Source organism: Thamnophis sirtalis, unplaced genomic scaffold, assembly GCF_051295495.1.
Source record: "Thamnophis sirtalis isolate CommonGarterSnake01/CBP01778 unplaced genomic scaffold, rThaSir2_p1.2 scaffold_10, whole genome shotgun sequence".
NCBI classification, from domain to species: domain Eukaryota; kingdom Metazoa; phylum Chordata; class Lepidosauria; order Squamata; family Natricidae; genus Thamnophis; species Thamnophis sirtalis.
Genome location: NW_028261390.1, coordinates 60,246,655 through 60,272,054, shown reverse-complemented (window position 1 = coordinate 60,272,054; position 25,400 = coordinate 60,246,655). Strand labels below are relative to the sequence as shown.

The following is a 25,400-nucleotide window of genomic DNA, read 5'->3' as shown; positions in this document are numbered from 1 at the left end:
GTATATTTATTACCTTCTATCAATGGGAATAAAATACAAAAAAACCCACATATCCAACAGCAGCAACAAAGAAAAAGATTATGTACCAAAAAAAGGAGGGGGAGAAATGAGCCAAACATTAAACATAAAAAACCCATTCTTGATGGATGCCGAAAAGAAAAAAATTAAAAATCTAATAAATTCTCCACCACCACACCCCTACATGATGGGCCTGCAAATAGCTACAAACTTTCTCATCTTTTTTAACCAGACCATATATCATATAAACAAATATTTCCAATAGGAACATCTCTATCTAATAATCAAATTGATCCAACATCTAACATATATAAAAAGTGAAAGAAAAATAAATGAAAAAAAAAAACAGTTAACAGGTTAACCCAAATATTACACCAGTCTTCAAATCCCTCTGTTAACCATCTGTTATTGTATTTAACAAGGAGAAAGTACACAAATGGCTTCACAGTGTGTATACTTCTAAGACATGGAGCTAAGCGGAGAGGTCTATTTTGTACAAATAACAAGGTTAGACTTTTCCAGTTTTCACTTATGGTCCATTTACTAGGCCTCACCAATAAGTACAGGGGCAACAACTTCTGATAATGATGTCAGAAAAATGAAAAGCAGGAAAGGCAATACTTCTCCTTTTCTGCAGCATGCTGGCATCAACCTCACCATGATTCCTGTCCGTACCCAGAGGTGGGTTCCTACCAGTTCGCACCTATTCGGTAGAACCGGTTCATCAAATCTACCGAACCGGTTAGAAGAGGTTCCACCAGTGGACCCGAAAAGCAGGCCACACCTACAAAAGAGGTTCCAAATTTTTTTGAAACCCACCACTGGTCCTTGGATATGATTATTCTACACTATCATGCTCATATTTATAAAACTCAGTGCCTCTGTGAAAGGTAAGGATGACTACTGCGCTTGTGGTGCAATCAGAACATTGCGTGTGTTGAAGTTCTTTTAACGCAAACCAAAGATGCCTTTTAAAAAACAAGTTTACATCATATTCTTATGCAGGCCAGTGCTGTGTGTGAGGTAATTTAAGGTGGTTCTGACAAGTGTCATCGGCATCTTCATATCCAGTCACATGGACGGCAAGCCACTCCTACCCAGTCACATGGGTGGCAAGCCACACCCATAGAGTAGGTTCGAACAATTTTAGAAACCCACCACTGTCCGTACCTCTATGTTTGTTGGGAGTGTCACATCTGTTTTCAAATTGGGTGACCATACTGTTCTCTAGCAATCATGAAGGTAAAGGCAGGATGGTGGGCGGAATTACCAATGAGAATATCATTCTTATGAAAGACTTTCTGTGAAGATGTATTCTTATTGGACCAAAAAGGAAGACATAATTATCTGGCATCTAAAGGAGGAATGGCTATGTACGCCCCCCGAGCTGGTTTACAGGAGATGTTTGGCAGTAGGCCCAATTGGAACTCTGCAATCTTCATCAGCGTGAGAATTTTGCATCAAATGGGGCATGCAATACTTTTCACTGGAAAATGCTTGTTTCCTGATACGTCGTTTTAATCAAGCTTCAGTCTGCCTAAGCAATAGCAATAGCAGTAGACTTATATACCGCTTCATAGGGCTTCCAGCCCTCTCTAAGCGGTTTACAGAGAGTCAGCATATTGCCCCCAACAATCTGGGTCCTCATTTTACCCACCTCGGAAGGATGGAAGGCTGAGTCAACTCTGAGCCGGTGGGATTTGAACCGCTGAACTGCTGATCTAGCAGTAGCTTGCAGTGCTGCATTTAACCACTGCGCCAAGAACTAGGTAGACCTTAAGTTAGAAGTTCTGCTGCAAGAACTTGACCTTGGCAATAAGTAATCAGTCCATCTTATACACAGGACAGATAATTTTACAATATGTAACAGTTGTTACATATTGCTTTGATTTTTTTTGTCATTGATTTACTAATTTGTTATATTAGGACCTGCTGGAAATGAGTTGACTTAAAAAAAGCACATATGGACTCAACAATTAAACGCAGTTGCCTATTTGGTCAATTGTCCTTTTAATCATATTTTATTTGATGGCAGAAGGCTTACGTGCCTACTGAATAGAAAGGATACAAATGAGATAAAATAAATAGAAGTTTCTGTCCCTCTCTAAGTATTGACTGATGAAAATGGGCACATTTTCAATTCCTATATCGTGAGCAGGAAGCAAATGCCTTAATCAGCTGGTCATTGATCAAAATAAAATAAATTTATTGCTAGCCAGAACTTGCCTTTCCTGTTGTAATACTCTATAAAAGTCTGTGCTTATATCTGTTTAAATCATTATGCTATTCAACAAGGAAAAAAAGGAAATAAAATGGAAATCAGTTATTTCACAAGGCAGTAACAGTATTAAGACTCAGGGTAGAAAGATTATCTAATTCAAGATGAAAATAATAGCTGATATTTTAAAAACATTGATATGATAATAAATGCTTCAGATCAAATGTCATATAATACATATAATACATTTCCACTAATAACAAGGGTATTTTTTACTCAACTTTGTCATTCCAAATGCACAGAAAAGAAAAAAGTTCTCAGACCAAAAAAACATCACTTAAAGTAGTATTGTTAACATAATACAAAGAATTTGTAAGTAATCCATTTCAGGTCAAACATTATTAATCCACTAAGTGCATGCAGTATTACTAGAAGAGAAATAAGTGAAATATGGCTATAGAATAAAGTGCTTTAACTATTTGTAATCTGAACTGTTCATGTGAGATCTGCCAGATGGGGAACATTTGGAGTCAACTACTTATTTGACAAGTGTATTATTCTTTATTTTCATTTAAAAGTTAGGATTTACTTACTTTTCTTTAAATGCAGAAGTACCCAATGTATATCCCAAAGTCACTGGCAGTTGAGTAGCATTTAAAATGAATATTTATTTATTTATTTATTTAATTTGCTTGTATGCCGCCCACTCTCGGAAGACTCAGGGCGGCTTACAAATAAAAAGGGAACGGGGGATATAAAAAATAAAAGACAACAATTTAAAAACTTAGGATGGGGCTGGATAATTCAACAGCCCCAGGCCTGCCGGAACAGCCATGTCTTGGTCGCTTTGCAGAAGGCCGGAAGGGTAGTAAGGGTCCGGATCTCAATGGGGAGATCGTTCCATAGGGCCGGAGCAGCTACAGAGAAGGCCCTCCCCTGGGGGGGTCGCCAGCCAACATTGGCCGGCAGATGGAATCCGGAGGAGGCCTAGTCTGTGCGAACTAATAGGTCTCTAGGAGGTAACTGGCAGGAGGCGGTCTATTAATACATACAGCTCAGTGATGGGATTCAAATAATTTAACAACCGGTTCTCTGCCCTAATGATTTCTTCCAACAACCAGTTCACCAAACTGCTCAGAAAGTTAACAACCGATTCTCCCGAACTGGTGCAAACTGCCTGAATTCCACCACTGATACAGCTGGATGACATCAAGCATGGACAAATTAAAAATGTGATTAGTAAAGGATACATGCAAAGCGTGAGAAAAGTGCTAAGACAAAATTGAAAAACACAACAACATCCAAGTCATTAATACCTGGGCCATTCATTGCTCTGAAGTCTGCTACCGGTTCAGTGAGTCTGCTACCAAGCGCGTGCTTTGCCTGAGGTGCACCTGCGCAGCACTAAGAAAGGAACATTTTGAAGCCTTCCGAATCTGCAAAGGTAATTAGAACAGCAAGGGGGGGGGGGAAATCCGCTGTGCCACGTGATTTATGTTAGCTAAAAAGCAGGAAATCCGACAATTCTACCTAATATAAATTGCGTGTAACAGCTGATTTTTGCCCAGCTGATCATTGGAAATATCAGTTCACTTGAACTGGTAGCATTTTTTACTATTGGTTCACGCGAACCAATCCAAACCGGTAGCATTTCACCCCTGAAATAATGGTCATGTGACCACAAGATGCGGCAAATATCTATAAATGAAGGCTGGTTGCCAAACACCCAAAACGTGATCACATAACCATGGCGGGGCAGCCGTCAGGATTGTAAGTATCTTTTGAGGGATCTGTCATAACTTTGAACATTTGCAAGTCAAGGACTGTCTGCTTTAAGGACTACTTTTTCCCCAGTAGTTTGGTGCGATCTAAACCTGCAGGGTTTAGACTCCTCAGTTGCTGAATTTTACAAAAATTCATCACAAAATGTTTTCAATTTCCTGCCACAGAAGAATACCCACATATACTTTCAGCCAATGTATTATTCATTAGCTCAATTCGTTTATTTATGGCTCTGTGCATACTGCTAGCAACACATTTGCTGGAAGATTAAATTCTTGCTTTTTTATTGCAAGTCTTTTTTATATTATTATTCAATAGTTTTGACACCTGTATCAATTTTAGCATGGCTTCACTTTCCATTTGTATGCTCTACATCTTATTAATGGATTTAATGGCTCTGTTATCTATGTGTTCTTTGTGTGAATACAGTACCGGCATCACTGGTCACTTGTGGTGTACTTTTGACTTATTGTGACTTACAGAATGATATATTCTGGAATTGTAGAGTAGAAAATGCTGTTATACGGAAAGCAAACACAAATATTATTCTTTGCTTGTATGGATGAAAATCATAATTTATTAATATTTTACCATTGAGTTCTTTCATTCCACGTTTTATCAGTGCTTTCTCCATGTTTTAATTAACATACCTATGTCAAGATTATGTGTTATGACTTGCTATTATCTTCTTACTATTTGGGATTGTTCATTATCTCTTGCTGATTTCTCTCCATTTTCTCTGCTATTATCTTTCCTGTTACCATTCTTATTAGTGATAAGGGCTAGGCTGATTCATTTGAGGCTTGTTTTCATCCCATGGGAGGAAAAACATGTAAATCTCCCTCTCTGCAGTGTGTTTTATAAGAAGTTCATCCATAAATCTGAGAGTGGTATGATATAGAATGCACAAAGTTCTTCACCATGGTCACTTATGCATAAACTGATAGGAAGAAATGCTGATCAGCGTTGTGGCTGATACAAAATTGCCTAGGACAGGTAATATTTAAGACAGAAAGAAATAAAAACTAAGCTTGATATGTTAGAGAAGAAGATAAAAGTTACAGAATAAAGTTTAATATCGATAAATGCCAATTTATCACTGTAGGAAACAAAAACTAAAAGCACAGATATAACAATAACACTTGTCAAAGACTATTGGAGCAATACTTGATTTAAAGTGAATATTCTGCTTGAATGTATATGCGGTGTGTGCAGATTGGACATGTTTAAAAATTATTTAAGAATTTACAACCCATTTATACACATTCAATGAGGGTGATCATGGTTCCAAAGAAAAGTTATGTGAAGAAAAAAAGGCGGGAAAAATTTGCAGAGATAGGATGTTTTAACTTAACGTATTTTTTGGAGTATAAGACGCACCTTTTTTCATCAAAAAAGAGGCTGAAAATCTGGGTGTGTCTTATACATCAAATACAGCATTTTTTGCCTCCTGAAGCCTCGTCCCTTCACCAAAATGATCAAGTGCTGTGCCAGCAGAAACAAAGTCTTAGGTGCTGCAGATTGTCAGCGATTTCCTTCTCCAGCACATAGATAAATACACCTGGAAACATCTACCTACCTAATCTCTCTCTCTCTCCCTACCTACCTACTATATTTCTCTCTCTATCTATTTCTCTCTCTCTATCCCTCTGTCTACTTACCCACACACGCACTCTCTCTCCCTACCTCCTACTGTATTTCTCTCTCTCTCTCTCTCTCTCTCTCTCTCTCTCTCTCTCTCTCTCTCTCTCTCTCTCTCTCTCTCTCTCTCTCTCTCTCTCTCTATCCCTTTATCTACCTACATACCTAACTACTCTCTCTCTCTCCCTCCCTCCCTCCCTACTGTATTTCTCTTTCTTTCCCTCCCTATCCTTCTCTCTACCTACCCACTTTTTTAAAAATTTGCCTCTTCAAAACCTTGGTGCATCTTATACTCCAAAAATACGGTAAAAATAAATACTCAAGGGAGTAATCTTGATCTATTATTAAGGCATTAAGGATTAAGGCAGGGGTGGGCTGCTACGGGAGAACCCATAGCTTATGTTATGACCGGTTCTGAGAACCTCTAAATCACACCCCTAGATGGTCCTGTCCACCCAACTCGGCTCCTCCCAGGAGTCTCCAGTCCGTTTTGGATGTGAGGTTAAGTGCAGAGCCCACACAAAAGCTCAGGGAGAGGGAAAATGGGCCTTCCGGAGCCTGGGGGAGGCAATTTTCACCCACCCAGTGGCTTGAGGAAAGCCTTTGGAGCCTTAGGAAGGCAAAATTCCCACCCCCTGCTGTGGTGCAGGAGGCCGACTAGGCCACGTCCACCATGGCCAAGCCCACCCAACAACTGGGCAGAGAACCCACTGCTGAAATTTTTGAAGCCCACTCCTGGATTAAGGCACTAGGCTAGAAAGGAGGAGACTCTGGTTTCTAATCCCACTTTATGCATTATAGTCAGTTAGATGAGATATTCTCAGCCCAATTCATCTCACAAGGTTGTTGTGGGGAAATAGGAGGAGAAGGAAAGTATATTGTGTGTGTTTGTTGCCTTGAGTTATTTATGAAAATAATTCAGATGGGATATAAATAAATAAAATTATTTAAAGGATGTGCCAGAGAATAATTCAATATTATCATTGTCCTTGGTGGACTCCCACTGTTTTGGTTTTTTCCCCCAATATGTTTCTCATAATATCACTGCTAATAGATTCTTTCCTTTTAAAATATTTTAAAATAACTGCAGATTGTGAGTTGTTCAATGTTATACCAACTCTATTTCTGTTTGCTTCACATTATATGTCAAAATTCACAAGCGCTATAAACACAAGCACATAGTATTATGAAGTGCAATTTTCACTGTATTTGTTATTAGGAAAGGGAAGATGGTTTCCCGTTTGTTTTCATCATTATTTTTGCTATAACTGGAAACATGCTGCTAGTACATTATGTAGAAATAAAAGCAAACTCAGAGGTACAGTAAATAATTCTAGGAAGCCTCAGTAGATCGTATATCCATTAATAGCTGGCAGGAGTTTTCTTCTAAAAGCTGAGAAGAAGCTTCATATCCAAAGCAGGAGAAAAATGCAAAGCCTATATCTAACAAAATTCACAATTTATTTATATAGTGAGAAAAAATATTTACAATACAAGCCCTAGTCTGCGAATTGGTTCCAAAGGCATAAATTGATGTTGCCCATTGAAAATGTAGGTGTTGCAAAGCATAGTATAGGTCAGTAATGGAGAACCTTTTCAGCACCGAGTGCCAAAAAGGGAGCATGCGCGCGCATGCACTCGCTCATCTGGGACACAACCCAGAAGATGACATTCACGTGCCAGAAAATGAATTTCCAGTTTCCGATCCACGCATGCGGGCCAGCCAGCTAGACTTCTGGTTACTGGCACGCATGCGCGCGTGATGGTAAGCTGGCCAGCGCACATGCTCACACCAGAAAATTGAAGACCAGCTTTTCTAGTTTCTGGCACTGCTGCAGGCACGGAGGCACACATGCACAAAAGAAACCCGGAAGAGGAACGGGCGCCGCAACATGTGCTAGGCGACATGGCTCCACATGCCACTTTGGGCACACGTGCCTGTTCTGTCCCCCCTTCTCCGCTCATTAAACAGACGACAGGCAAACAAACTTAAAAGGAACTCTCTTTATCAGTTCTCGGCTCAGACTGGCTGCGAGCCCAAAAATAACATAAATACAGTCTCTGACCAGATAACAGAATACCAAACAAAAACTCTTACAACACAATGCACTTCTCCAAGTGTATCCTTGAATCAGGGTTACAGAAAACAAAGCACTTTTCCAAGTGTACCTTACATAAACCACGACTGATGATCAATCAATGTTGAACGAACCAAGGAACGTTGACTCCTGCAACTAGGGCGTGGCACCATCCATCCTTTTATCCCCAGAATATGCCTCTAACGAGCCCCAGCTGCATAATTAATCTTGCATCCCGAAAAGACTCACAGAAGACTGCTGCTGAGTCACAACACGTGCCATAGGTTCATCCTCATGGGTATAGGTAGTCCTTGACATACAACAGTTCATTTAGAAACTGTTCAAAGTTATGGCACTTAAAAAAGTAACTTAGGATCATTTTTCACACTTACAACCATCGCAGCATCCCCTTGGTCATATGCTCAAAATTTGTATGTTTGGCAACTGGTTCATATTTATGACGGTTGCATATTTATGACTGGGATCAGGTGACCCCCTTTTGTAACCTTCTGACAAGCAAAGTCAATGGGGAAACCAGATTCACTTAACAATAATGTTACTAACATATCATCTGCAATGATTTGCTGAACAACTGTGGCAAGAAAAGTTGTAAAATGTTTGCAAAACTCACTTAACAAATCTTTCACTTAGCAACAGAAATTTTGTGTTCAATTGTGGTCATAAGTCGAGGATCAACTGTAGTAGTTGAGAAAAAGCTAGATTGGGGAAAAGGCTAAAAAGAGGAATGCTGCACTGTTTGTTTATGATTCCTTAAGAAAAAATAATAATGTTTAAGGCCCTCAATGAATTTGAGTTTGACACCCCTGTTATAGAACGTAGGTCCAACCATATTATTATTATTATTATTTAAAAAACCCTCTGTCTTTTTATATAGCAATAGTATTTAGACTTATATACCGCTTTGCAGTGCTTTACAGAACTCTCTAAGCAACTTACACATTCAGCATATTGCTTCCAACAGTCTGGGTCCTCATTTTACCGACCTCAGAAGGATGGAAGACTGAGTCAACCTTGAGCAGGTGAGAATCAAACTACTGTCAGTCTGCAGAATTAGCCTGCAATACTGCATTCTAACCACTACGCCACCACTGTGTGTGTGTGTGTGTGTGTGTGTGTGTGTGTGTGTGTGTATGTATGTATGTATGTATGTATGTATGTATGTATGTATGTATGTATGTATATAATACAAGGGTTACCTTGAGATAAGAGGCACAGCCTATAAATTTGTGTGTATGTGTGTGTGTGTATGTGTTGCCAGTGTATCCACTGCACCTGAATTGGCTTTCTACATATGATATAGGCAGGGCCCAGGTTAAGAACAAGTGCTGAGTATTGCTAACTTGAATTTGTATGTAAGTCAGAATTCATACTTATGAACTGACTGTTAGCAAAAATGATGGATGATATTGTTCTTCCTCAAGTCAACGAACTACTGCAGCCATGCAATATTTTCACGAACTGCTTGCTAGAAGCAGGCTGTATATTAAAAACGTGTAGCTTCAGTATTGTCATTATACAGATAACAGCCTTACATATTAGTATGTCAATGCCCGGAACAAGTGCATAAATTGTGACATTTTCATACTAACATCAATCATGCACATTTCATAATTTGCTCTTATTGAACTCCAGGGATGCTCAGGTTAAGCTTTTGGTCTCCAAAGCTCAGTGATATTAGGCTTCTTCATTATTTGGATGTACTATCTCCAGCGGATACCATGACTGTATAGTAGATTTAAAAGCTGAAAAAAAACATTGCAGAAGATGACAATCGCCAGTCACTATTAAGAAAGCAATACGGCTCTACCAGTGAAATATGTTCCACTTTACTTACCTAACAGCTTCTCTTATAATTAGTCATTTTAAGTTCATGAAATAATTTTGAACAGAAAATAAGGGCAAAGCTACATTCCAAACAATGAACCACTTCATAACTGAGTCTGTCTGATCGTTTTATGTCTAAAATACGAAAAAGTTACGCATATCCCTAGTTTATGTCATTTCCCCCAATAATCGAATAACCTTATACAGTAGATTTCCACTTTGCACACTGTTGTGGTTCCTACTGCAGTTCAATTGTGTTTACTTGAAAGGAAGTTCTGAAGTATAAATTTGTTCTTATCTAGGCTTCCCCAAAAAGCACAACAAAACCTATTTTATTAAATAAATGTGAATTCCTCTCATTCACATTCAGTAAAGGCCTGGTAAACAGTCTTTCAAAGGTGAAGTTATGACCACAGACCTTAGCTAGCTTGGAAAGCTGCCATGTAAATATTTTCAACCACAGTGCTGTCAAGGAAAGACTTGGCACAGAGTCTCTGAGTTTTGCGGCAGATCTTCACACTCCTGAAACAAATGAACGAACAAATGAACGAATTGTTTCCTGCAAAAGCCCACTTCCCATTTGGTCCTCTTTTATTCCCTATGGAAGGGGCCATTCACCTGTGGTTTTACTTCCAAGTTGACTCTGATTTCTCAGCTGTTCTTTTCTTCTGGCAGCTCTGTGCATGTGCATACTGGGAACAGGCTCCAGCTGTTCCTCCACCTCACTGCTGTCTAGCTCCAAAGGCAGATGAGAACTGCCAGTGGCCTTAGCCCCATCTCTGCCTCTGATGCAGAGCCCTCATCCAAGCCTTCCCCAGTCTCCAGGACTGTGCCATGTTCCTCCCCAACCTCCTCACTGTCCAACTCCCCAGCATCCGTGCGCTGGCCAGCTGAGTTCAGCTTTTTTTAAAGCCATTTTTCACCCTCCCCGGGCTCCAGAGGCTTTATAGGAGCCTGGGGAGGGCAAAAAGAGCCCCCCCCCCGAGGCTCTCCAGAGGCTTCAGGAGCTTTCCTGAACCCTCCGGAGCGCAAAAAAACCAGCCCTATGGGCAAACTGGAAGTTCGGGAACGGACTTCCGGTTTACTTGTAGGGTCGGTTTAAGCCCTCCGGAGACTTCAGGGACCTTCTGAGGGCTTAAACCGACCCTTTGAGCAAACCGGAAGTGACTTCCAGTTTGCTTGTAGGGTCCTTTTTAGTCCTCCGGAAGCTTCAGGAAAGCCTCCCAAAGGTCCCTGAAGCCTCTGGGGGAGCGAGGGAGGCTGTTTTCGTCCTCCCCAGGCTCCTATAAAGCCTCTGGAGCCTGGGGAGGACAAAAAAAGCATGCAAAAAATGTGGGTGGAGCGCCTCTCATGCGCGCATTGGCACTGGGGGGGTTGCACATTGCATTATGGGTGCGGCACGCCCACACATGACACCCCTGCGCTCCCCCCCCTTATGGCACGCGAGCCAAAAAAGGTTCCCCATCGCTGTTATATAAGACTGAAACATGAAGAACACAAACTATAGTTACTGTAAATATCTTATTAAGATTTACATTTACATTTTTATTTTATCAACTGAAAGAAGTAAATGAATTTAGTGGGCATGCCTTCATATTATCCTTTTAGAAAGTTGACACAGTCTCTGAATTTAAAAATTGCTGTGTAGGTGACTTAAAACTACTTGACCCAACATTTTGGAAGACTGGCTGATGCGGGAATTTTTACATAGTGCTTATAGTTCCTGTCAGTTATATTAGACTTCATCACATATTATGCCAGTGTAAGGAAATAATTCCGAAAATGCATGCTTCACTGAAAAAAAAATATGTAGAGTATAAAAAGCACTTAGCCTAGTTATAGGAAAAGGAATATTCTACGGTTTAACAACTCCCTGAAGACTAATTCCAGGTTCCACCATTAATCTTTATACAATATTTAAAACAAAAACAAAAACTTTGCATCCAACAACTGGATCCATTTGCTGTATTTTGTGTCTCACACAAGACATAGAATATTTTAATGGATCATAAGTGGGCCGTAAAAATAGGTTCCAGTACTAATAAAGTTAAACATTACTTTTTAAAAAGTGGTATTTTTGACTCGGGCTGAACCATTCTTTTCTTTTTTTAAATAAACTCTGAACATATTAGTTACAGAAAACTGTGTTTTGTAAAGTTCAAGGAAAGTATTTTTTAATGTCCATTTAAAAGCATGCATGTTCAAATAGGTGGCCAATCAGAATCACCTTATATGGGAGATGGGCACAATAAACATTTAAATAATAATAATAATCATTCAGGCCAAAGGTATCTAAAGGTTGAATCACAGCAACTGGACCAATCTTTGTTAATCTGATACGTTGGCCTGGAAGACTGAATCTTCATTGACATATTGGGAAACATTTTGGGGAGAAAGAATTGGTATATTCCAATTATTGATCTTCGGGCTAACTAATTTTGCTCCTACTGATGAAGTTGATTAGATAAGCTACGTCTCAGATTAACAAAGATTGGTTCAGTTACCGTGAGTCAACTTTTAGATCATGGCTGTCAAACTTGATTGCATCACATAAAGTATTGTGACATATGGTGATGTTTTTTGCCTTTGCGCCACGGGGGTGGGTGTGGCCTGCATGTTTCGCATCTAGCCCGCAGGCCACCAGTTTGACAAGCTTGCTTTAGATACTCTTTAATGCCTAAATGATTTTAGACTTAGGTGTCTGAAACCCGATAACTGCTTGAATCTGTGAAAATGAGGCTGAGTGGTGAATAAGCATTTTACTATGCTTGTATCTTCGGAATGCTGAATCTGGAGAATTGTTTTTTATTCCTAATTTTAGTGTGCTGTGTTTTTATCTACTAAGCGTTATATTATTGCTGTTTCATATGGTTGATGATTTCATAACATCCTTTTTGTCTTATATGTAAATATTTTAATAGTTTTCCGATGCATATTAACATTTACATGATACATGGTGTTTTACCATGAAATTAAATTTTATATTAGGGGTTTTTTTTCTCGGTGTCAAAATTTGAATTAAACTCTGTTAACATGTTTAAAACTATGGATTTAAAACTTTCTTTTTTTAAAAAAGATATAGCATTTGAATTTGGATATATTTAAGCATTATGATTTTGAGAATACTATGAGTGGTATCTTTGCTCAGTACATTTTCTTTGGTTTATTTTTTAAACTATTTCATTAATATTTTTAAAAAATTGAATTTTATTAAAGTTTAAAATTGTACAGATGAAAAATTAATACAAGCTAAGGAGTATATAAACAAGAAAAAAGAGTGGAGGAGGAATATTATATATATATATATGTGTGTGTGTGTGTGTGTGTGTGTGTGTGTGTGTGTGTCACAACTCCGGTAAGCCCCAATTATGGGAGGAAGCTAACTGCTTCCATCATCTGTCAATCGGCTCATCACAAGAGTCCATCACGACAGAAACCCAATATTTTTACTGTTGCCTTTGTTATATTTGTGTTTTATTTGTGCTGATAAATAATGGTGGACTCTTGTGACAAGCCGATTGACAGATGATGGAAGCAGTTAGCTTCCTCCCATAATTGGGGCTTACCAGGGGTTGTGACACTAAATATATACCTTCTTCCCTGGCTTCAGCTGATAAGGAGGAGACCTGTGGCATAATGGCTAAGACATTTGCCTAAGATGAAATACAGCACAGGTTCTAAACCAAGTAAGGGTATGGCTAGCTGATGAAAGCTAAATAGCTTGAAATAGATCTATACTAGTCTCCCTTTATTTATTTATCAGCACAAATAAAACACACACACACACACACACACACACACACACACACACACACACACACACACACACACACATATATATATATATATATATATATATATATATATATATATATATATACACACACACACACAGAGAGAGACATATATATATACACATACATACATATAAATAAGCCAAAAATAGGGGGAAAATCATCCACCTTCATCAAGACGTTAAAATATTTTCAATAACTTAACACCTTTCTTTATATTTTAACTAAAATCACTCTTTATCCCTATCTCATCTTTTATAAATAAAACCAATTTTTTTTAAATCTTGAGCAAAATCTATTAAGAAATGCACAGTCACATGCATATGTGCCTATAAAGATGCATACATAAACTTTAAACAAGTAGGTAAATTTCATAATTCTTTCCTAAACTTTACATAATGCCTTGTCATTTTTTCTAAAATTGTCCTTCCCATGTCTTACGTCTATAAACAAATCTTTAAAATCTCATCATTAAAATTTAATTAAGAAAATTCCATTAAGAGCTATTAGAAACAACAAATTGAAAGTATTAATCTTTTTAATCCCTTCAAATGATGTCCCACAAATTAATTTCTTCTCATCTTCTCTTTATCGCCTCTCAATTATAATATCATAGTTTATCATTTTCTATAAAACTACTACAAAAATCTCTTCTTCCCATATTTTATCTATAAACAAATATTTAAAGCAAGTAATAAAAATCTGTCCTTTTCTGAATTAAGATCCATGTATCCAAGTTAGTCTTCTGGTTTATTATTTGCGTGTTCCTTTTTACTATTAAAAACTTAACATATTTCATTTGTAGATTTTGTACAACACCTTTATCAATATCATGTTTACATCTTGTTAATTTTAAATCCATATCCAAAACAAATCTATTTTTCAGTTTTTCTATCTCTTCTTTTAGTCCATTTTTATTGAATCAGACAATCTGAAGAATAAGTTCTGGGTACATTGTTGCTAAGTATCCTTAAATTCTTCCAAAATTAAAATATTTTTTCCCATTTTGTATTAATGGGAATTTTTATTTTATGATTTCTTATTGCCTTTAGTAATCAGCCATTAAGGTCTTGTCTTACCATGTTTTTCTCTCATGAAAAACATTTCCCAGGAAGGGATGCCTTACCCTTAAATCCAGATCTTCAAATATTTTAATAGGATTTTAAACAAACAGCAAATATTCTTATAACTTTTCCAGTTCTTGTTTCCTTGTTTTATAACAATTTTTATTTTATTTAAAACACTAAAATATAAACTCCACAAAAGGAAAATAAATAATATAAAAACAAAGTAAACTAGACAATACTACACAAAAATATACATTAAAAAAACAAAGACATATACATGTTATTTCCCTTAGTTGAATACTGATACATATATTTCAAAGATAATAACTCTTTCCCCCTTGTGAAGCAGGCATACAATTTATAAATTTCTACACTGTTTACCCAAGCCACTTAGCCCAACAGCTATCTACTACAAAAAAACATAGTTAACAGGTAAAACCAACAGCTAAATTAAACTTCAACACACTCTGTTAACAGTCTGTTTATTGTATTTTATTCACAGAAAGTCCACAACAGCTTCCAGTCTATCATAGGTCACCACAATCATTGCCATCCAGGATCAAATATCCTTGACTGATTCTCAATGAGAATCCTTAAGATATTAATTGAGATCTTTCCTAAATTGTAACACAACATCTCTTAACATTTGATTTCCAATTGGGTATAATAAATCCTTTCCCTAATTTCGTCAATCTTCTTGAAAATGTAATGAAAAGGTTAGGAAGAAGTCAAATTAAACACTGGTCAATTCTATCAACTCTGAGCTTTTAAAATCCATACCTCTCTCAGAGTCCTCTAACTAATTTGTATTTTCCAAGACAACCTCATCTTTCAGGTCTGCTAGCAAGTTGTAAATCTGGTTGTACTGCTGTTGCTTGCATCTGGTTATCAACTTTGAGTTGATTTAAAACCACTGTTATTTTGTCAAGCTTTTTTACTCAACCCTCCAACCCAACCCCACAACCACTCACACTAAGAATTGCAACCTTCTAGGTCCTCTTCTCTCATGAGTCCATAAGTGTCTGAAGGTCATCTTGGATCATTCCTAGTAGCTCCCATTCAAATCTAGGAAGCATGCTGCTAAAGAGCCAGCTTTGGCAGTGAATCTATCATCGAGGTGGGGAAATCCCTGCTGGTCAGGATGGCATCTTTGGAACTCTCCTTCAATTCTTGTTCCCTTTTAATCTGGTCCCTTAGTCCATTTAAAATCTTTCCAAAATCAACATTGTAATCTTGCTGTTTATTTCCAAAAAGTTTTCTTTAAGTTTTAAAGAAATCTTTAAAACTTAAAGATTGGTATGATTGTTGCGTGTTTTTAAATTATGTATTCTTTTGTGTTGTTGTTAATTTGTCTGTATCCCCCTTCCCTGGTTTGAGTTGTGAGCCGCCCTGAGTCCCCCTTCAGGGGAAAAGGGCAGCATACAAATGAAATAAACATTCAAACATTAAACTTAAAAGAAGTGCAAAAATGTCTTAATGTTTCTTTGGAGGACTTATCTCCCATTGTGTCTGATTTGTGGACATTATATTTTAACTGCAAAATTTCTAAGAAAATTTCTGAGTTCAAACATCTGAAGAAAGTGTTGCAGAAGATTAAGAGATTTTTACCTATGTACTAGGTAAATCCTATAAATTATTTATAGGATTAAAACAGAATCAAGGAAAAGGGCTCTGATTGCAAATGATTGATTTTTTTAAAAAATGTTGTGTCTAGCAAGGTCATTTTTGAAAAGACTTAGAATTAGTAATTATGAAATAATAGTTATCTCTTAAGTCTTTATAAAGTACAGTCATTATTTACTTCGTTAATATCAGAACTTGATTCCTGGGGCTTCTGGAATGAATTATATGGCAATTCTTTCATTAAAAAAGATTACCTCTTTTTATTTTCTAAACAAGTATATTTTTTTCTACAAATCTTTAGGAATTTTATTAGATCTTATTATTTATTCTAATTTTATTGGAATATATCAAGATAAATATTGATTAATGGCAAGTAATTCAATATTGTTATCACTTGTAAAGTAGCTCTATTGGGGAATCACATTGGCTGCTTAGATAAACAAAGTGAACATCATTGATGCACAGGTCAACAACTTGACAGGCATAGATTAGAAAAAACATAAGAGTTGTAAGTATCTAAATTAGATACATGTATATTTTTCTAAGGTTGAGGTTTTTATATTGTTAGAACACTTTTCATGATACCTAAATTTAAAGCTACTTACTTTATTTAACTTATTGCAGAAGAAAAATCCATCAATGCTCATTTGATCAAATAAAACAAGAAACTCACAATTGGGAAAAAGAAAAGAAAAAATAATAATTCACAATTAATTAGAAAAATAAAGGAAAAATAATTCTTCTACAACATCTAAGAATGTTTAAAAGATATACTACCAGTGTTCTGTACTTTACAAAATAGACTTGGTCCTTTGCAGAGAGAAGGAATGACCTGTAGGGGCCTAACTGAGCTCCAAAAACAAGCTAGGCTTGGATCTTAGCCAAAAACACTTTAATCACTGCAGATATATGGTTCCACCACAAAAGCGCGTAGGACAAAATCGCGCTCGACAAAAGCGCGCTGTGACGTCATCACAGCGCGACGAAAAAGATCGAAAAATTGTAAAAATAAAGCGAAAACCTTACCCTAAGCCCCCCAAACCTAACCCTAAACCTAACCCTAAACCTAACTCGTAACCTAACCCTAAACCTAACCCAAAACCTAACCGTTAAAGTAACGAAAAACCTAACGCTAACCCTTATCCTAACCCTAACGCTAACGCTAACGCTCTAAAGCTAACCCTAACCCTTAACCTAACCCTAACCCTAACCCTAACCCTAACCCTAACCCTAACCCTTACCTTTATGTGAATCGGCTTGCTTTAATTTAATTTTTATTAATTTTTATTTGAATTTTTCGATCTTTTTCGTCGCGCTGTGATGACGTCAAAGGCGCGATTTTGTCGATCGCGCTTTTGCCGTCCGCGCTTTTGACGGGTCACGCAGATATATATGCTGAATTCCTTTGGAAAAGTAGTAAGATTGTGAAGCTGACATTGGGTTGTTGTTTTGGGGTTTTTTTGTGCATTTAGAGTAACGTAATTGGTGGGAGATTTACAGTTGCCCGTAGCATGGAAAACAATCTGCAGATATTTAAAGGTCTTGACTTCCCAATTAAATGATTATTTAGCCGCCAGGCATGTGCCTTAGAGCACTTAGCAAAAACCATGACCTTGGTTTTACAGTAATTAATTCCCAGCCATTCTTCTTGGTCATGTTCAGCAAGTATATAAAGCACCCATTTCAGGCCAATCTCTGAGAAAGTAGCATGGCATCGTTGCATAGGAAAAAACAGAAATGTGTCTTGTTTCCAGTTTTGCCACGTGAACAGATGGGCTATTTCATTTGTCTATAAGAGGATGATGATCATGATGATGGTGATGATGATGGTGATGATATCTGTTCAGTGAAATCTGACACTTGGCAATTCCAGGTTTTCCCACATCTTCCAAGCGTAGAGATGGTGGTGGATTTTAGAAGAAACCAGCCTATATTACCATCTCTTACAATACTAGTCAACACATTGACTAGTAGAGACCTTCACATTTCTAGGCTCTATCATATCTCAAGTCTCAAAATGGACACCTCACATCAAAAACGTCATCAAAAAAGCACAACAAAGAATGTTCTTTCTGCACCAACTCATAAAGCTCAAAGTGCCCAAGGAGCTACTGATTCAGTCCTACAGAGGAATTGTTGAGTCTGTCATCTGCACTTCTATAACTGTCTGGTTTGGCTCTGCAACCCAACAAGACAAAGGTAGACTTCAACAGATAATTTGAACTGCAGAAAAAACAATTGCTACCAGCCTGCCTTCCATTGAGGACCTGTACACTACATGAATCAAAAAGAGGGCTGAGAAAATAACTACAGACCCCTCACATCCAGGACATAAATTGTTTCAACTTCTACCCTCAAAACGATGGTATAGGCACTGTACACCAGAACAATTAGACACAAGGACAGTTTTCCCCCGAATGCCATCACTCTGCTTTACAACTAATGCCCACAACAATGTCAAAAATTTACCAAGAATGTATTATTATTATTATTCTCTTCCTTCGAAGTATCTATCTCTCCCCACTTATGGCTATAACCATGTTGCTTGTATCTTTCAATTTATATTGTTTTTATTTGTTTCCTAGTACAATTTGATAGTTTATTAGTAACCTGTGACTACCACTAAGTTGAGAATTAAGTTGAATCCTGCAACTAGACTCCTCCCAGAGTATCTCCTTAAATACTATCTTGAGAGGAGCCTAATTACAACCACCTGGGACCAATTATCTTCTGTACCTGCATAGTTGTTCTCTACGTAGATCTGCCTGCTGTTGCCAGGCGTCCAGGACCAACTCCCTTGTCTCCTCTCCACTGCTTCAAGGCCTGACATCAGGAGCACACTCCCTTTGGCTTTCACTGCTGCTCCATGCCTCAGGCGCCTCCTGGTGGCCAACCAGCCTCTCTGAGCCCTGCTCGGAGTCGGAACCCTGTCCAGGGTCCTCCACATCTTCCAGAGCCGACTCATAGGACCCCTCGCTGTCGGAGTCTGTTTGCAGCTCCAACGGCTCCTGCTGGGCCACAACAGCTATGCATATCACTGGCACTAATAGAGTTATTGATTATATTTTTCCACATAAGAAATATGAGTTTTAGCTAAATTAAACTGGAATTTAAAATGTAAACAAGGGAATCCTTCTTTAACTCGGACATTGATCCACAAAGACTTTTAGGTTAGGAGTAAAGCTTCTTTAATTACTTTGGCTGATGTTTGCTTTTTACCCTATTTTGAGATTAATAGTGGTAGAATTTAGAGTTATTCCCACTTAGCTCATATTTAGAGCTTTATCCATCCTAAGGCTATACAAGTAATTATGGTCAGTGGTGTCTATTTAGCACAGAAATAAAGGGGGAGGGGAAGTTCCTTGAATTTCTCAAAGGATTTGATAACCTCTTCACTCTCCTTAGCTAGAGGTGTTTTGACCTTTAATTAAAAGGGAAATGTGTTGTCTTCTATTTGGAGACAGCAAATAATGATCTCATTAAAATTAGGTTAGTGCTCAGGCCTTAGAGCCATAAGAGCTGAAGTCTCATTAGTAGCTAACAATCCAGAACACAGCATATAAATAAAGCTAATATGGCAGAGCAAAATGCCTTGGTGCATTAAATTTGAGCAGAATCAAATGTTTACAGTCAGTGATGTCTGGGGCATGAAGTTTTAATGTACTTAATAAAGGAAAGCAAATTGCTTCCTATTAGCCATGAAATGTTCCTAGAGAACTAGCCTCCAAAAAGTTTATTATGCAAATAGTTGTAATTAACAAGAACATTGTGAAAAAAAATACCATGCTTGCTTAATAGATGCAGCAATTTTGAAGAATAAAGATAAGGCAACTCAATAACAACAATAATATTGTTGAAATTCTAACTCTGTTGAGTACAAACAGAATATAAATCTTCTATGTCTTATCCTATGGATGCTGAAGCATATGCTTATATGAAGGAATAACTATAATATTGATTGAATAAAAATTAATATGAAATCTCCAATTTAGAAACTTTCTTAACATAAGTGCTTATTTGATTGTATTGTACAATATAAATAACTGAACTGGGCATTTTTTAATTGCAAAGTTTTGAGTGCAGACATTTCTGTTTAATAGTTTAATTCTGTTTAATTTAATTTATGTATCAAAGTTGAAATATATCTGTGGTCAGAATTGTATATTTTGCAATAATTATTTTCATCATGACCTTTCAGGGAAGTTCATAAAGCCATGCATAAATCATTAAAAATAAGATAAACATTATTTCAACTTCTAAGTTATAATATTGATTTTATTGAATTCACTCCAATTCCTTTGAGGAGGTGATTACTATTACCATTACTATTATCACTGCTGTTGTCGTATTTTATTTTCATAACGCCTTTCCTCCAAAATAAGGCTAGAGCTATATACAAAAAAAGCACTCTTAAATCAATCTTCTATTTTAAAAGAACATTTTGATAAAATACCAACAAAGCCATATAAAAAATAAACCCATATGACATTTAAAAGCAAATTTATTTTAAAAAGAATTTTTTTAGCACTGGTAGTTAACTGCTGAGTTAGAATTAACAAAAAGCAATAATGCACCAGTGGTGGGATTCAAATAATTTAACAACCAGTTCTCTGCCCTAATGACCAGCTGGGTAGGCGTGGACCAGTGGTCATGTGACCGTGTGGGTGTAGCCAATTCAAAGTCACTCATGTCAATGGGCGCTTTGCTTTAGCTGTTACAATATAATAGGGGTTAACCAGAGAGGCAGTTTCTGTAAGCAGGGCAATAAAGATTAGGCTAGAAACAACACCAGAATGTTTCCTTCCTGCCTTCCTTACAGGATTAGCCCTGTAAAGTGGAAAGAAACAAAAGGAGATTTCTTCCAACAACCGGTTCTATGAACTGCTTAGAAAGTTAACAAACTGTTTTCCCGGATAGGTGCAAACTGGCTGAATCCGACCACTGTAGTGCACTAGTGTACTTTGCCCAAATTGCAGGCCTATTTCTGCTTCTATTGCCTCTATTCTGATCCATGATGCTACTGTCCTGATTTAGTTAGTGCAACAAAATTATTTGATGATTCCTTCCAGTTTTCCCTTCCTGGTTCTGCCCTCCTGCCTATGCTGCCTTACTCAGCCAGGACCAAAGTATCCGTCAATAATGGTGCCAGAACAGAAACTATGAATCTGGCTGTGGGACTTTTCCCCATTTCAAAGTGTTTTCCATGTTTTGCCTCTTCTCCTAAACCCCATTATGGCCAACACCCTTATAAAGTCCTCAATAAAGTTTTTTAAAAAAAATGGAATCAGTATGAGAGCTGAATTGCACAAAAGTATTTTTTCTCTCTTTCCTTTCTTTATAAAAGAAAAAGATTGACATCAGAGATGTTCACCAGAACTGGTAGTGGAAATCGCCACTGACCCACCCAGCCGCCCCCGGTTCTATGCTATCCTATTTAGGCATGTTTTCAAGTGCATGCGCAGAAGGGAGAGTGCATGCACAGACGCACATGTGCTTATATTTGTGAACTGGTAGGGAAAGTAAGTGAAAGCACCCCTGATTGACATCCATAGTTATGTGTGTGCACTCATTTCACTATAGTATTATACCTGTTCAGTATAATCAAGTTTCAAGGTACCCTTAATCAGATTTGTCTTACATATGTAGAAGGGGGTATGAACCGACCTGGGGTGGGTTCCTGCCAGTTCTAACCTCTTCCACAAATCCCAGTCACATGACTGCCAAGCTACTTCCACCCAGTCACATGGCCTGCAAGCCACTCCTACCTGGTCACATGGCCGGCAAGCCACTCCCACAAAGCAGGCCACACCTACAGAAGAGGTTCTAAAAAAATGTGAAACCCACCACTGGAACACACCATTTGAAATCCCCTTGCAATCAGGTGAGTCCTACAGCCAGATTCATAGTTTCTGCTCTGGCACCATGATTGACAGATATTTTTGCCCTGGCTGGTGAAGCAAAGACAGGAGGGCAGTACTACTGTAGTGCCTCTCTGACCAGCTTTATACTGGTCACTTGACTTTACATTTTCCATTATGAATTGATATTAGATTTTACACAACTGAAACATACAACATACTGTGTTGTGACATATTAGAATGGAACAGAACAAGAGTTGGAAGGGACCTTGGAGGTCTTCTAGTCCAAACCCCTGCTTAGGCAGGAAACCCTACACCACTTCAGACAAATGGTTGTCCAATCTCTTCTTAAAAACTTCTAGTGTTGGAGCATTCACAACTTCTGTAAACAAAATTGTTCCACTAGTAATTGTTCTAATTGTCAGGAAATTTCTCCTTAGTAGGGAAATTCTCCTTAGTTGATTTATTTAATCAAAGTTGATTCATTTAATCAATCAAAGTTGATTTATTTAATCAATCAAGGTTGATTTATTTAATCAATCAAGGTTGATTTATTTAATCAATCAATCAAGGTTGATTTATTTCATAAATCAATCAAGGTTGATTTATTTCATAAATCAAATTTAGGTTTCAATCTCCCGATCATCCACACTGAATTTCTTTGCATTTCAGTTCATCTGAATTGTTTGTGGAAAAATAAATAAATAATTGGGCATGCTATTAAAGTATCGTATTAGACTACCGTATGTCTAATATTTAACATACGGTAGTTACTATTTTGGTCTGGTTCTTGCTGGTTTTCATTAATGATGTGTATTACAGTAGGAAAGAATCCAGTTGCTTATCTAGAAATCCTTAAATTGTGATTGCATTTAAACATATGGGATTATATCATAGGATTCATTGCAGACAATAGATTTATTGGTAAATTTGGAGTGAAACCTAGATGTAAATATGTGTAGGAGTTAGTAGGTTTATATTGTTTACATATACACTAATGGTCCAAAAGTATGTCCGTTGTTTCGAATGGTCTAAATTCAGGTTGTTGAGTAAACATCTTGATAGATTCCTTGTGCTCTTCATCAAATTCTCAGCTTATGTGGAGTCCAATCTATTAGGAACTGTATATATAAGGGCTTGTGGAACAATATATAAAGATGCCTTTCTATGAATTGATATTATACCCGTCATATATGGGGAGAGGGCTACTACTCAGTGTACAGGTGATGAATTTTGACTGCAATGATTAGAGTTTGGTACCTAAACTATAGTTATATATTGTATAATATAATATAATAACAGAGTTGGAAGGGACCTTGGACGTCTTTTAGTCCAAGCCCCTGCTTAAGCAGGAAACCCTTCACCACTTCAGACAAATGGTTATCCAACATCTTCTTAAAAACTTCCAGTGTTGGATCATTCACACTATTTATTTATATTTATAATTTTAAATACTTTCAGTAGTGAATGTAATTAGTCTTCACTATAAAAAAGCACAGAAATGTATTGCCAGTTTATAAAGATAGTACCATATGGGCTATTGGGATAGCATTCTTTTACATTAATCTTACATCTCGGACAATTGTGAGTTTTACTGACAAAAAAAAACTTGTGTTAGGTTTTTCTTTTAATCTTTTATACTTGATTTTTTAAAATCTAAAGTTTCCTTTTTTCCTGTGTATGTTTTTTTCAGGCTTTACTGGAAACTCAAGTACTACTACGCACTCAGGTTGCAAATTTTACCTTCAACCTTGGATTTTCAGGAAAGTTTTACCATACAGGTAAGCAGAAACCACATATGAGCAATTAAAAGCCTATGAAAATATTAGAGACATTTTTCATGATATTGCAAATACCTTAATATTAAAACTACATTTTTTTAAAAAAGTTAAAATACAAGAATTTCCTGTTCTAAACAAACTATGTTTTAAAAATCAATTACTACAAAACTGTTCATAAATATTAACTCTGGTTTATAATTAACCAATTCTACTACTTTGAACTCCTAAATATTTGTTTTGAAATAATATTTCTTTAGACAAGTAGAAGAAAAATATTTAAAAAATTGCAAAACTATCTCTACTTAGTTTTAAATTTAAAAATTTAACAACTTTGGTAAATGTCAAATTCTACACAGTTATCACATGAAAATTCACTACGAATCTATATCTTATTAAATTGATATATGTTTATCAATGTCTTTGAAATATATAATTCTTTTTTTAATATGCATATTTAAATTTTGAGCATTTCAACTCTCCAACACACTGTATGGAAATTGTAGGTTTATTTCAAAAGCGTGCTAAAATTATATAGAAAAATAGTCTGGCCATTTTCTTAAACAGATAATGATAGAAGGATTATAAAGAGCAAATAGGACCATCAGGTATTTATATTAAGATAACGCAAAGCATAACATGTGCCATAAATGGCTTTTTTTCATTCCATAATATAGAATAAAACATAAAATATAGACATCTGAGAGTTCTTTTAAACAAGAGTCTTATTTGCAAAATAAACTTTGCTTTGATTTCACATGGATACAAATTAGTCTTATCAAAATACTGTCACGTAAGCAAGGAGGCATCCTGGAAGGATTTGTATGGTCTGAAGGAGAAAAGATATGATTTAAAAGGAATTTAAATTAAATGAAAAGAGGATTACTTCACATTTTGACTCCTAAGTAATTAATTGATTTTGCCCCCACGTGCTGATTCTACAGATTAGCATTACCTGCTTCCAGGCACATTTTGTGTATTTCTTCATTCTGCCTCCAGTTTCTTTTTAATGCCTGTTTAAACTTTATTCATTTGCTGTCCGTTTCTCAACTATATTTCTTCATTAAGAGGCAGCTTTAAAAGTAAGCAAAGATTAAAGGCTTCACAGCGGTCAGTGCAGTTTCCATAAATCCAGTCGGCTCTCCACCACCTCAACTTCATTATTGACCTGTTCAAATATTAATAGAAAATATTAGTTAGGATTTGGCATTGCTGTATAAATACTTTGCATTTTCAGCATGGTTTAAGTTGAAGAAAAAGAAATTAGAATGCATTACAGTAGGCTAGGCGGGTCAAACTCATGGCCCACAGGCCAGATGAGTCATGTGTTGGCCCCGCCCCCTGCCCGTTTTAGCAAAGGAAGGAAAAGTCCTGTGACGACGCCATGACGATGCGAGTTTGACGCTCTTGCAGTAGATAATAGAAGAAGTTCAGCGCTCAGCCTTATTGAACAATGCACGTTTGAAATGATCACCAACTGGTGTTGCTATTATTTAGATAGAAATTGAATAGTGTTAGAGTATTCTTAAAGTTTGCCATGTAGCCAAAACCCAATTAGTTATGTGGTGATAATATGGAGCCACAACTGCTTTCACATCATGAGCTACCAAGAAAAGCCGGTATAGTAGCATTTATGACATTGCATTACTTCATGGAGTATTATAGCCTTTGGGAATTTATGGTAGCATGCTAAATTTT

At 36.9% G+C, this 25,400-nt stretch overlaps 1 protein-coding gene across 1 annotated transcript in view; it reads left to right on the top strand.

Annotated features, from left to right (window-relative positions):
• NDST4 (N-deacetylase and N-sulfotransferase 4) overlaps nucleotides 1-25,400 on the top strand; it is a 144,187-nt gene that overhangs the window by 41,376 nt on the left and 77,411 nt on the right. Inside the window, exon 3 of the mRNA XM_087724695.1 lies at nucleotides 23,618-23,705. Within this exon, the coding sequence (XP_087580821.1) occupies nucleotides 23,618-23,705 (88 nt within the window). The remainder of the gene's footprint in view (nucleotides 1-23,617; nucleotides 23,706-25,400) is intronic.